Source organism: Geotrypetes seraphini, chromosome 12 (assembly GCF_902459505.1).
Source record: "Geotrypetes seraphini chromosome 12, aGeoSer1.1, whole genome shotgun sequence".
Lineage (NCBI taxonomy): Eukaryota > Metazoa > Chordata > Amphibia > Gymnophiona > Dermophiidae > Geotrypetes > Geotrypetes seraphini.
This window is the reverse complement of record NC_047095.1, coordinates 640,329-654,692: the sequence shown is the minus strand read 5'-3', so window position 1 is coordinate 654,692 and position 14,364 is coordinate 640,329. Positions and strand designations below refer to the sequence as shown.

The window sequence follows — 14,364 nt, the reverse complement described above, 5'->3', positions numbered from 1 at the left end:
ATGATCTTCGGTGCTTCTGTGTCTGGTCAGAACTTGTCAGCATTAGTCCTGAAGAGCCCAGAATATGAATTAGAGATTGGGGATGCATTGACATCAAGAAGGTATTGATCTCCCTTGATGTCAAGCATCAATAAAGGCTCCTGGAACAAAGAAGAAAAAAGATCTGTCCTAAACTAAACTAAACTAAACCTTGGGTTTATATACCGCACCATCTCCACGAATGCGGAGCTCGGCATGGTTTACAGGAAGAAAGATGAGAGAGGAACTACAGTGGAGAGATTAAAGAGTTAGGTGTAAAGGGGGAAGGTGAGAGGCCTAAGAGGGGGGAAGTGTTACAGTTTTGAGAATAGCCAGGTTTTTAGGTGTTTGCGGAAGAGTTGGAGGGAGCTTGAGGTTTGGAGAGGGGAGGTGAGGTTATTCCAGATCTCAGTGATTCTAAAGGGGAGGGATGACCCAAGTTTGCCTACATGGGAAATACCTTTTATGGAAGGGAAGGATAGTTTAAAAATTTGGGAGGATCTGGAGGAAGTAGGGGTTGGGGAGTTCCAGGATAGAGGGATAACGGCAGGAAGGATGCCATGTAGGATCTTGTAGGCCAGACACGCACATTTGAAGTGGATCCTGGGGATTACTGGGAGCCAATGGAGCTTAGACAGGAGTGGTGAGATGTGATCAAATTTGCTTTTCGCGAAAACAAGCTTAGCTGCGGCGTTCTGAATCCGCTGAAGTATGTGGAGGCTTTTCTTGGTTAGGCTGAGGTAGATAGAATTGCAATAATCCAATCTGGAGAGGATGATGGATTGTACTAGGACTGCGAAGTGTTTTTGGTGAAAATAGGGTCTGACTTTCCTTAGCATGTGAAGGCTGAAGAAGCATTTCTTCACCAGGGATTGGAGATGTTCGTTGAAGGTTAGAGAAGAGTCTAAGGTGACACCCAGAACTTTGCTTGAGAACTCGAGCTGTAATGGGGGGCCGGAGGACAATGGGATGGAGGAAGGTAGAAGGTCTAATTTTGGGCCGAGCCAAAGGAGTTTTGTTTTGGACTCGTTTAGTTTCATATGCATTGTGAATGCCCAGGATTGGAGGTTCTTTATGCATGAGGATATGTTCGTGGAGAGGTTAGTGAGGTTCGAGTCGGTCTCAAGGAGGACGAGGATGTCATCAGCGTAAGTGTAAAGAGTTTCAAGGGGGGATAGTTGGAGTAGTTTCAGGGAGGACATGTAAATGTTAAAGAGGATTGGGGAGAGGGGTGAGCCTTGTGGGACACCACAAGTCGGGGTCCAGGGGGAGGATGAGGTGCCGCTCATGTTAACCATGTAAGAGCGGGAGCGCAAGAATTTGGAGAACCAATCAAGAACTATGGAGCTAATGCCTATCTCGGAGAGTTGGAAAATTAGAATGTCGTGGTGGACAACGTCAAAAGCTGCGGAGAGGTCGAATTGTAGAAGGACAGCAAACTTGTTACGAGAATGCAGTTGCTGAACCTTAGAGATTAGAGAGGCCAATAGGGATTCAGTGCAGAAGTTGGGTCTGAAGCCATATTGGTAAGGTAAGAGGATGGAGAATCTTTCTAAGTAGGAAGAGAGCTGGGTAGATATGATAGACTCGAGCAGTTTGGTGAGGAGAGGGATATTTGCTATTGGACGGTAGTTGGATGGTATGGAGGGGTCTAGGTCAGCTTTTTTCAGTAAAGGGGTCAATGCGATGTGTCCCATTTCAGTGGAGAATAGGCCTGATAATAGGGCAGAATTTATGAGTTTGGTAAGAGATGTGATGGCCTGTGCAGGGATTTTCTCAAATAGGTAGGAGGGAAATGGGTCCAGGATGCAGTTGCATGATTTTAACTTGAGGCAGAGTTTAAGGGTCTGAGAATCAGATATGAGCTCGAAGACAGTCCAGGATCTGTCGGCAGGGATGGGGTTGAGAGCAGCTAGGGTGGGGTTGGGTTCGGGGGGCACCAGAGAATTGTAGGAGATTGCGGGCGGGAAGGAGCGCCTTAAGGTAGAGATCTTATCATTGAAGAATTTTGCTAGGACCTCGGCTGAAGGAGATGAGGGAAGAAGGGTGGAGTCATTTTTAGTGGTTAGGGAGCGCCAAATGTTGAACAATGTGCCATTCTGGTTTTTGGATTTGGAGATCTTGTCTCCATAGAAGTTCTTCCTTGCTTTTTTTAATATTGAGTTGTAGAGTTTGATATTGATTCTCCAGGCCTGTCTGTCAAATGAGGATTTGGATTTTTTCCATTTTCGCTCTAAGGCTCGACATTTTTGTTTCAGGTCTCTATGGAGTGGAAGGTACCAAGGGGCTTTATGGGGATAGGTGATGGATTTAGTGGTTTGGGGGGCGATCCAGTTGTGCCAATTGTTTTCAGAGTCTGCAAGCTTGGGAATGGAGGGGAGGAGGTTGAGGAATTTGGTCCAGAACAGATCGCTCAAAATTTTTTTCCGGAAGGTAATAGAATTGGGGGATCGGGGTGGGGATCCGAGATGAGACATGAAGATGGGGAGGCAGAAGGCCCCTAGGAGATGGTCTGACCACGGGATGTGTTCCCAACGGGTGTCTTCGGCAGACGTTTTATAAGCGGTGAGGTCGAGGAACTGGATGAGGTCTAGGGTGTGCCCTTTTTCATGGGTAGGAGCGGATGTGGGGGGGGAGAAACCTAGGGAGATGAGGAAGTCATTGAATTCTATCGTGTCCTTGCTGGTGGAGTCGACAAGGTGGAGATTAACGTCTCCGATGATTAGTAATCTTTGGAATTTGAGAAAGGCATTAGTTATGGTCTCAAAGACAAGGTTAGAGGAATTGGACCAAGGGATAGGTGGACGGTATAGTAACAAGATGCCCAGTGGGTGAGGACGGAGCTCATCATTGATTGAGGCTAGCATATATTCTAATGAAGCGTGGGTGCCTCTCTCGAGGAGCTGGACATCAAAGAAGGATTTGTAGAGGAGTGCCAGGCCACCTCCTTTGCGGTTGATTCTGGGTGAAAAGAGGCCTTGGTAGCCATGGGTGCAGAGTTCGTTTTGTGTGAAGAGGTCGTCTTTTGAGATCCATGATTCTGTGATGCACAGGAATCCAGGATCGAGGTCCTCAAGGAGGTCCTTCAGAATTTGAATTTTATTGCATGCAGATCTGGCGTTGCAGTAAAGGGTCGGGACAGGGGTGAGAGAGTTAGAGGCATGGCAGGGGAGGTTAGCATGGGGGACAGGCTTTAGAGAGGTGGGATTGACTTTGCGGGGTTTTTTTCTGGTGGGGTGATTCCTAGGGCGCGTCAGGGTGGGGATTCTGGTGCCAGGGCCAGAATTGTGACTATTTGAGGAGTCGAGCAGGTTGGGAGAGGGAGGGTTCAGGCAGAGGGAGGTGTTGAGAGATGAGCAGAGCAGGAGTATAAGGACCCAAAGGGGTGGCTTCATGGTTTTTTGTTTTTTTTGGTCAGAAAAGGGCCTTAGCAATGGGCAGAGACTAGTAACTGGACAAATTCCAGCGGAGGGGCTTAGCGATGGCTAATTGGGTAAGAGCCTTTATAATGCAATCAAGTAAACTGTACAGATCACGATGGAATTTGAACATGGGAGACTTAAGCCAGGCAGGCAGAGTGGAGGCAGCGGACTGAGTTGGCCTACGTCGGCCAATTCTTTCCCTTGCGGTGGCTGGAGCCGAAGAAGGGCTGAGCAGGAAAGATAGCAGTTTTACAGGTTTGAAGAACGGCTCAGCAAGGGCTGTTGGGGGCGGAGTTGGTCTCCCACGACGGCCAACTCCTTCCCTTGCGGTGGCTGGAGCCGAAGAAGGGCTGAGCAGGAAAGATGGTAGATTTTTCAGCTTTGAAGAAACGGCTCAGCAAGGGTTGTTCCTCTTTTTTTTTTGGGGGGGGGGGGGGTCAACACCAAGAGTTCTTAATACCATTAACATTGAACACTGCCATAGAATGGTATCAAGAGCACCAAGATATAGGTGGTCACTGTACTCTTGGTATCAGGCTACCAGTACTACTAGTCTGTGATGACTTCTATACTCTGTTTAATGCTGGAATTTCCAGTCTTTGATAAAGATTGCAAGAAAATCCATGAGAAACTTATTCAAATCCTTGTTCAACACAATGTCTCAGTTATGGCAGCATTCTAATAAGGACTAAGTTTAAAATGGATTGCAAAGAATTAATAGATGGACTCACATGAGCAAAGCTATGGTTAAGAACATAAGAATTGCCGCCGCTGGGTCAGACCAGTGGTCCATCGTGCCCAGCAGTCCGCTCACGCGGCAGTGCTCTAAATGAGTCCAGCCTCACCTGCGTACATTCCAGTTTAGCAGGAACTTGTCCAACTTTGTCTTGAATTCCTGGAGAGTGTTTTCCCCTATAACAGCCTCCAGAAGAGCATTCCAGTTTTCTACCACTCTCTGGGTGAAGAAGAACTTCCTTACGTTTGTACGGAATCTATCCCCTTTCAACTATAGAGAGTGCCCTCTCGTTCTCCCTACCTTGGAGAGGGTGAACAACCTGTCTTTATCTACTAAGTCTATTCCCTTCAGTATCTTGAATATTTTGATCATGTCCCCTCTCAGTCTCCTCTTTTCAAGGGAGAAGAGGCCCAGTTTCTCTAATCTCTCGCTGTACGGCAACTCCTCCAGCCCCTTAACCATTTTAGTCGCACTTCTCTGGACCCTTTCAAGTAGTACCATGTCCTTCTTCATGTACGGCGACTAGTCCTGGATGCAGTACTCCAGGTGAGGGTGCACCATGGCCCAGTACAGCGGCATGATAACCTTCTCCGATCTGTTCGTGATCCCCTTCTTTATCATTCCTAGCATTCTGTTCACCCTTTTCGCCACCACCACCGCACATTGCGTGGATGGCTTCATCGACTTGTCGATCAGAACTCCCAAGTCTCTTTCCTGGGAGGTCTCTCCAAGTACCACCCCAGACATCCTGTATTCGTGCATGAAATTTTTGTTACCGACATGCATCACTTTACACTTATCCACGCTGAACCTCATTTGCCATAGTGGATAGCTATTCGTCTTCTTCCAACTATTTACCATCCATGTTGAACTTTTGCAGGATTTAACTCTTACAGTCTTATACTGCCTAATAAAAAAAAGTACAGTGATCTGTGTGCAATCAAATGTTTACCAAAATTAAGAGATTGATTCCAGGTGAAAATTCCAACCAAATTCTGCAGGAATTTGAAAGTGCTGCTATAAATGCTTTCCACAATGCTTTCTTTCAGCAATAGGCTGCTTTTTTCACTTGACTGTCTGATTTGTAAGACACAGGGACTGAGAAAGAAAAGTGATTACAAAACAAATGAGGCTCATTTGACAGTCTGTTCTTTACCAGTCTTAGTGAGAATGCCAAAAATTGATGTACCAGAAGCATTTGATATACAGTGGTACCTCGGAATCCGAATGCCCCAGAACTCGAACGATTTGGAACCCAAACTTTTTTTGTAGTAAATTTTGTCTTGGAATCCGAACTCTGCTTTGGAATCCAAACACCCTGCACATCATATGTGTGTGTTTGTGCCCAGAATCTGAATGCTGCTTTGGAATATTTGTTAATATTTTACCTTAAAATCCAGTGTATTTCCTGTTAAAATTTGAGTTTGTGGGACCCAGGAACGGATTAATCCAGTTTCTATTATTTTCAATGGGAAAAATTGTCTTGGAACTCGAATGAGATTCTGGAACGGATTAAGTTCGGATTCCAAGGTATCACTGTATTAGCAGACATCTTGATCAGCTGATGGGATTGCTTGTACTACAAATGTCATAGGGGAGAGTGTGGCACAGTGGTTAAAGTTATAGCCTCAGTACCCAGAAGTTGTGGGTTCAAACCCACTCTGCTTCTTGTGACCCTGTGCAAGTCACTTAATTCCCCCCATTGCCTTAGGTACAGTAGAAAGATTGTAAGCCCACCAGGACAGACAAAGAAAATGCTTGAGTAGCTAAATAAATTCATGTAAACCATTCTGAACTCCCTTGGGAGAACATTATAGAAAACTGAATAAATAAATAGAGGGGTGGTATTTTAGGCTACAGGTACTTTTACAGTGCCATCATCCGACATTGTGGGCCTTCATGAAAAGAGTGGAGAAGACATACAGTTGAAGAAAATTCATTTCTTAATGTGCAACCTACTGTACCATAGAAGTACAAAGATCTAAAATAGAGCATTATGAATTCTATAACATCTATAATAGGTTATAGAATATCCAAATAGGTCCTCTCGGAAATTTCTTAGCAAACTGTATATTTTATTTTTCGCTTTCTTAAAGTTTCTGTACTCTGTATTTCCTCTGACTATCTGAATATTGTAACTCGCTGAATGTCCAGCTCTCTTAAATGTAAACCGCCTAGAAGTCGCAAGATTGTGGCGGTATAGAAGAATAAAGTTATTATTATTATAAACATGTATGATGCAAGTGACATTCTAATCATATTGTGAATAAAAGTTGTTGAGCACTATTAGTTTTGCAGATAATGATATGCACTCTTTTTCACTATTATGTAGTATCACCTGATTTTCTCAGAAAGGACTATATATATATATTTTTTTATACCCCAAAACAATTCAAAAAGGATCAAAAATTATTGATGTTGTTTTCAGAGCAAGAAAAAGAACTCTGAAAGAGACCAATAAAAAATAAAAAAAAGCTCAACTATAAATTGCAGAAAGGGTCCAATTATTCTTGAGTACTATTTGTGTAAAATAAAAGGGCTATGTTGAATTTTTTGCACCAGATAAATGGTGTATATTATCTCACACAAGATAAGTGTTATGGTTAAACAATTTTATTGAAGGTTTCCAATAGAACAAAAAGCATATCTGGCTATTATGCTGTTATCTAGAGTAGTGTTGAAGTGTCACCAAACCATAGACCTAGACATGGCCATTAGAGGTTTTTTGGTTCTGAAATAGAGCACTCTGGAAATTCTGAATATGAGGACTTCCTTGGTCTATCCTCAAAAGGAGAAAATTTCCCACAGATGATCCCTCCTGTTCAATTTATGTTGGAGGTGTAAGAGCAGAAATGTTTGGCATCCTCTAGTTCCTTAATCTTCCACCAGAAAGGTGGAGTCAGTTATTAAGAAGCAGATTCCATGTACAAAGTTCCAAAGACTCTTGGATTCAAAAGCAGCTGCTCTGTTCTGTTCCCTGGAGTGCTAAGAGTTCCAAGTTTTTCTCAGTACTTCCAGAGTGAGATGCTTCTGTACTGGTTTCTATTAGGAAAAGTTTTTTTTTTCAGAATGCTATTCTGCTCTCATACATAGCTTTGTACCAGCTCTTCATGGGCCAATATATGTGAAATACTCAAGGCTGAGGAGTTTTGGACTCTTTCCCTTAGAGCAAGGCTGCTCCACTCTGGTCTCTAATGTCAGAAGCTATAAGGGGGTCAGCAGTTTACTTATTTGTGAACAATTTGGTAGGATATCAGATGCTATATGAGGCCAACGGTTTATACAAAACTTTAGCCTTCTTCTGGAAAACTGTATAGTGTAAGTCTAATGTTTCCTAAGAGGCAGAACACGTTCTGGACAAGAGTGAAGTCCCTGCTGGGTTTGTCTGGAATCAGGAGAATAACCCTTCCTTTGTCTCCTATGCACATATATCACAGAAGAAGAGGAGGTTGAGTCACAAGGGGATCAAGAGGGCACTTGGAAGTTTCACAAGACTCTTTTATGAGATAAGCTGCCTTTTGGACCTTTTATCAGAAGAGATTCTCTCTGCAACATGGCATGTTACCATGGAAAGTGCATGGTCAAATTGACTTGTGGTGCTTTCAAGATGGCATTGACAACTTCTACTATGGTTATTGGAGCCTGCAGGTTGTCTTGGTTGTGGGCCTCAGATCTACATTTTAATGTGCAGGAAGAGCATGGTGACAAGGAATCTCTTCTAAGAAAAGGTCAAAGAGGATTTAACTGGTCTATCCTCCAGAGCCTCTTTGGCTTATTACCACTTAAAAGAGCTGAGGCGTGTACCTATAGGAGTACCCTTCAGGTTCCTTCTTTTTTCTGCTGGGAGTAGTCTACCGCTATAGATAGAAGTCCCAGTTGTGAGGACTTGTTTTCCCACTTGTACTATGAGAAAATCAAGTTACTTATCTGTAGCAGGTATTCTGTGTGGACAGCAGGATACAAGACCTCACATATCTTCCCATTTCCCCTAGGAGTCGTCTCTTAGTTATTTGAATGATTGTGGAGGGCTCTATGGATTACATGAAGTAGGAAGCTAGGTGGTTGTGGTATCTGAAAGATTTTTAGAAAATTTTCAAAACTGAAGAGACTTATCCATATGGGCTCTATCAGATGATGCCAGCCAGTTTTGAGAACTTACTGTATATCCTGCTGTGTATGAAGAATACCTGCTACAGGCAAGTAACTTGGTTATATGGATGCTACCTTCTTCCTCTTAAATTACATACATTTTATCTCACTGTACTGTAGAAGATCTATTGGCAAAAACATGAAAATAAAGGAACTTTGTTCCACATTTGGTGGGAATGTTCTGAGCTGTGAAAACATTGTAAGGAGTTCAATATAGAGATAAAGGATATTACTAGGATTGTTTTAAGTGTAGATGTTAAGATTTTGCTGCTTCATTGTCTGTTTGGAGAAAGGCACCCAAGGTAACAAGCGAATTGCTTATTGTGTTTGACCAGCCAGAGGCAAGATCATTAACATGGAGAAACAATGGACTTTCTTCCCTTGAGAATTAATACATTGTTTCTTAGCAAATAATTACTCTAAGACTGGATAGTATTGGTCAGTTTGATGTTATTTTAAAACCTTATGTAGAATGGTCTTAAAGACTCATGGGGGCTGATATTGAGACTCTAGGAGGTAGGCTGGCTAACTCCTGCAGTTGGCAATAACTACAGATATTCAGTTCCAGGTCATTTCTGGTGACAGGCATTGAATATCTAGGGGAGGTTTGTACTTAATTAATTTTTACTGATATTTATAAATTGTAGCAACGTGAGCGGGTTTTGGGGTTGGGTCTGTTCATACACAGCCAGACACAATCATTAATGATGCAACAAAAAACTCTTTATTATCACAGAAATCTGAGTTCTGTTGCTTTGGAGGGTCAGGGAAAATGAAAAATAGTCTCTTAATTCAAAGGACAAAGTATTGAAATGGCCTGTGGGTTACAGGGCCCAAGATACTATCCGTGACCTGTGACTGCCAAGTTCCAAACACAGGTTGCAACAGTTTTTCTCGAATCAGGTTCCATAGTCTGACCCCAGCCAGACCTAGCCAAGCAGAATCTCTCCAGTTGTAGTTCCATATACAGGGTGACTCTGTTTCCTTCCATTCCCTGAGCCTCCTTAACCTAGCTCTGGCCCTGAACTTTTATACTTCCTGGCAGTTGCTTTCCTTACTTCATACCTCCAATGTCACTTCTCCCAAGGGAGGAGCTCTGACCCTGTAAGGGAGTATCCTGCAGGAGGATTGGCAGCATCCTATAGACTCCTTCACATAAACAAACAAAGAAAAACTTACATTAGTATTTAAAGTTAATAAGACCACTCGTTGCTAGAAATCAGGCCAGCTCAAAGTTAGTTGGCTAAATCAATTTTAAGTGCTGGTTGCCTAAGTTATAGCAGCTAAAGATAGACCAGTTATTTGTGTGACCTGATTTGGGCGCTAAACCTGGCTGCTATCACGTGATACAGCTGGCCAAATTTTAACTGCTAATATTCAGCAGGAGATACTGGCTATCTCCCAATGAATATTAGCAGTTAGCTGGCCAAATGCTATTTAACTGGTTTGGAGCTGTTTCCAGCCAGTTAAATAGCACTGAAAATTCAGCAAAAGGTGTATTAGAACTTTGTTGCCAGTCTGCTGTACAGGTCTGACTTCTCTTTTCCATCTGTTGCAGGTGATGGATAATGTGTGGGGAAGGGGTGCATACAGTTGAGGGAATGGGAAATAGAAATGGAGGTTGTTTTTTCCTATGTCAGACTGAAGAGATTTGGGACTTTGTAACATTTTTTTATGTCGCTAATTGATATATGATAAAATGTATTTGCATGTGATGGTTAAAAGCACCCATAAAAAATTAAAATTATAAATAAATAAAAAATCGTGTAGAATCCCTGGAAAGACATAACTGCATTTCCTGTCACTATTATTAACATCCAAATGTACTTTAAGAGTTCAATACCCAGCAGCAGCAATTGTCTGTTCTGACTATGTTTCTTTGCGCTCCTAGGTCAAGGAACGACAGATCTTCCTATACCAGCATTTTACAAACACTGCCTGGAGTTGTACACAGCTTGTTCACGCTCATAGGATCACCAAACACAGACATGAACCAAGAGCAACTCTCTGACATGTGGAAGAATGCTGACAAGTACCTTCCTCAGCTTTTATTGGGTTTTATCAATTTTAGACCACGTTTATCACTTCCTAATGGAAATCTGTTTAGTGAAATAAGAAAGATTTTTATTTCACCAAACACCTTATTTGAGGTGGGGGTGGGGGAAAGAAAGGGAGAATCAGCAAACCATTTTATCTGAGTGTCAAAAAAATGACAATTTTATTACCACACAGTGATTCTCACACCCCAAAACCCCTGTCAAAATCTACCTGCAAAGAAATCAGATCACCACAGTTTGGCTGTACAACTCACTGTCTAGTGCTGATGGCAGAACTCTTGAACTATCGTATATACTCAAATATAAACCGTGATTTTTGTACCAAAAAAATTGTCCCAAAAATGGGGGTCCTGGTTTATATTCGGGTCAATGACCCCTCCCAGAATTTTTTAAGGCTACCACAGCCCCCCCTCCTCCTCCCTGCCCTATCTTCCTACCTCTGCCGATCTGATGGAGGTGCAGCAGGCAGGAGCAAGCTTTCTGAACTCCTGCCCCGCAGGGAGGGGGGGACAGAGGGCAGAGCCTGGGAGGGAGAGTGCAGAGTCTGACAGGGGAAGGAAGGAAGGGTGCAGAGCCTAACAGGGGAGGGGAGGATAGAAGGGTGCTGGGTGCAGAGCCTGACAGGGGAAGGGAGGATGGAAGGGTGCAGAGCCTGATGGGGCAGACACTTGATTATTAAACCGCCCAACTTATATTCGAGTCAACCATTTTTCCTCCTTTTCGGGGGGAAGGGGGTCTCGACTTATATTCGGATTGACTTATATTTGACTATATACAGTAACTCTGCTAATGTACAAGAAGATCTGCATAATCAACCTCTGAATATTGAGAACAGGACAGTGCTGGCATTAGAGGGGAGCATCAAAGTGGTAGGATGATTAGTTACATGGAAGGTAATTTTATAAAAAAATTCACACACACACACTTGTTTAATTGATTGTAACCTAAGAATCTTATAGGGCAGAGCCTCTTCTCCCAACCTGTACCTTATATTGAATGACTTTGTATTGTAATCACTTCGCTGATTGTCTAGCACCTCTTGTTCTAAACCGCCTCGAACTATCATGGCTTTGGCGGTATATAAAAAATAAAATTACTATTATTAAATATACATTGTGGGACAGAATCCCAGCTAGGCTACTTGCCCCTGTGAATCTCTGTCCCAGAGTTTGAATGAAGGCAATGGACATAGCTCTCAGTGCCTCTCCAAAAATGCACACTGAGCCTTCTCTGTTATATAATACAGAAAAACACTAATGGAAAAAAAAGGGATAGTAAGTATGGCAAGAGCATCCCAAAGACTCTCACGTCCTTCAATTATTTCTCAAAGGCAAAATAAAGTTTTCACAGTTCCCAACACATGAGCTTAAGCACACTGTTCACCTTTAGCTCCAAGTATGTCACTTGAGTCCAAACTCAGCACCACCAGTGCAGGGGATAGAGTCCAACATTCAAAAACAAACTCTAAAACTTTTCTTCTAGCTGGCCTATCAAGAACAGTTCATTCAAACAAACACTTTCCTTCTTTAAAGCACATACTCTGGTCTTGGCTGAAGCCCTGTTGTGTACAGCTGAATTCCTCAAACAGGCTGGGAGGAGATAGGCCTGTACACCACTGGTGTTGCCACCCTCCCAAAAGAAAGGCACAGGTTTTATCCCTCACTCCCACAGCACACCTCAGAGCAGTGCACACGCTGCTCCAAAACAAAAACCAAAAAGGCAGCTTCTGCTTCACAGTTCTTTGGGGTGGCTGGACACACCCCACAATGTCACTGACACAAACACTCAGGCAGGCTTGAACCAAAAATATCAAAATGAAAACTCCAGTGAAAGGAAAAATAAACTGTTTGGCTTAACAGTCTATTCACAATCTATCTGTTCCTCACTAAGGTCAGGCAAAACACAGTCCTCTTGAAACTCCATGCATAACGTGACCATTTATTTTTTTCATCAAAACGGGACATCTATTAATATTCAGTCCCGCCCCCAATCCCGCCCTAGCCCCACCTCTAATCCCGCCCTAGCCCTGCCCAATCCCGCCCTAGCCCCGCCCCAATCCCACCCTAGCCCCACCCCCAATTTCTTCCATTCATTTTTCATGTACACACAATATCTTATTTCATAATGATAACCATAAAATTTAAAAAAACACAAAGCACCCTATACGCAGAGAAAATGTTAATTATCATTTATATTTGGGGGGTTTTCAAAGATGTCACCTCAGTAACTATAGAAAAATAGACAAATATAGTGCAAAATGTAGACAGCAGATATAAATTCTCAAAACTGACACATTTTGATCACTAAATTGAAAATAAAATCATTTTTCCTACCTTTGCTGTCTGGTGATTTCATGAGTCTCTGGTTGCATTTCCTTCTGACTGTGCATCCTTTTCTTTCATTTCTTTCTGCACTCAGGCCCAACAATTGTCCCTTTCTATTCCCTCCCTCCTGCCTTCCTATGTCCTTAGTGCCCCAAGCACCTACTTCCTATGTCCTTAGTGCCCCCAGCGCCTCCTTCCTATGTCTTTAGTGTCCCCAGCACCACCTTCCTATGTCCTTAGTGCCCCCAGATCCAGTGTCAGTTCTCCTTTGTACCTTTGTTCCAGGTCTCCCTCTCTCTCCCTCCTCTGTTATGATCTTGCCTCTCTCTGCTCTTCCTCAGGGGCTCTCCCCCTCTGTCTGCACCTCCCAAAGTCCTGCTTCTGCCTCCTATCTTTCTCCTTTGGTCTAGGCCTTTATTTCTCTAGTCTTTCTTCTACTTACAATCCCCCTACCTTCTCTGCCTCTTTCCCTCCTTCCTTCATCCCTCCTTCCTATGTCCCCCTCACTGCCTTCCAGCCTTTGTCCCATCCCCTCCTAAAACGCCTGCCGGCCTACCTCCCCCAAAGCCTGCCTGCCTGCCTACCTCCCCCAAAGCCAGCATACCTCCCCCAGAGCCAGTCTGCCTGTCTACCTCCCCCAGAGCCAGCCTGCCTGCCTACCTCCTCCAAAGCTAACCTGCCTCCCTCCCCCAAAGCCAGCCTGCCTCCCCCAGAGCCAGCCTGCCTGCCTCCCCCAAAGTCAGCTAGTCTGCCTGCCTACCTCCCCCAGAGCCAGCCAGCCTGCCTACCTCCCCCAGAGCCAGCCAGCCTGCCTGCCTCCCCCAAAGTTAGCCAGTCTGCCTGCCTTCCTCCCCCAGAGCCTGCCTGCCTGCCTACCTCCCCCAAAGCCAGCCTGCCTCCCCCAGAGCCAGCCTACCTCTCCCAGAGCCTGCCTGCCTGCCTACCTCCCCCAAAGCTAGCCTGCCTGTCTCCCCCAAAGCCTGCCTACCTATCTACCTCCCCCAGAGCCAGCCTGCCTCCCCCAAAGCCTGGCTACCTACCTACCTCCCCCAAAGCCAGCCTACCTCTCCCAGAGCCTGCCTGCCTGCCTACCTCCCCCAAAGCTAGCCTGCCTGTCTCCCCCAAAGCCTGCCTACCTACCTACCTCCCCCAGAGCCAGCCTGCCTCCCCTAAAGCCTGGCTACCTACCTACCTCCCCCAAAGCCAGCCAGCTTGCCTGCCTACCTCCTTCCCCCCTACCACAGGATAAAAAAAAGCCTCCCCTCCAGGCCCGACTTAAACTTCCCTCTGGTCCACCGCTGCTGCTCCTCTGCATACCTTCCTGCCTAATCGCGCCCAGAAGCCTTCTTCCCGACATCAATTCCAACATCGGAGAGGACGTTCGGGCTAGCCAGGCAGCGATTGATTGGCTGGCCCTGAACGTCCTCTTCGGCGTCAAAATTGACGTCGGGAAGAAGGCTTCTGGGAGCGATTAGGCAGGAAGGTAAGCAGAGGAGCAGTGGCGGTGGACTGGGGGGGCGGAGTTTAAATCGGGCCGGAAGGGACGTTTTTGGTTTTGTTTTTTTTTTTGGTGCGACAGGGAGGAACAGGAAGCGGTCACCTGTCCCGTTGTCCCCGCGCACAGCTTCAGGACACTGTCCCTGAAAACAGGACATTTT

General features: G+C 44.6%; 1 protein-coding gene across 2 annotated transcripts in view; it reads left to right on the top strand.

The window, feature by feature from the left end:
• The window catches only part of QSOX1 (quiescin sulfhydryl oxidase 1), a 181,438-nt gene that overhangs the window by 115,800 nt on the left and 51,274 nt on the right, over positions 1-14,364 (top strand). For both annotated transcript variants that reach the window (XM_033917087.1, XM_033917086.1), the window contains exon 7: positions 10,217-10,357. In XM_033917087.1, coding sequence (XP_033772978.1) covers positions 10,217-10,357 — 141 coding nt within the window. The remainder of the gene's footprint in view (positions 1-10,216; positions 10,358-14,364) is intronic.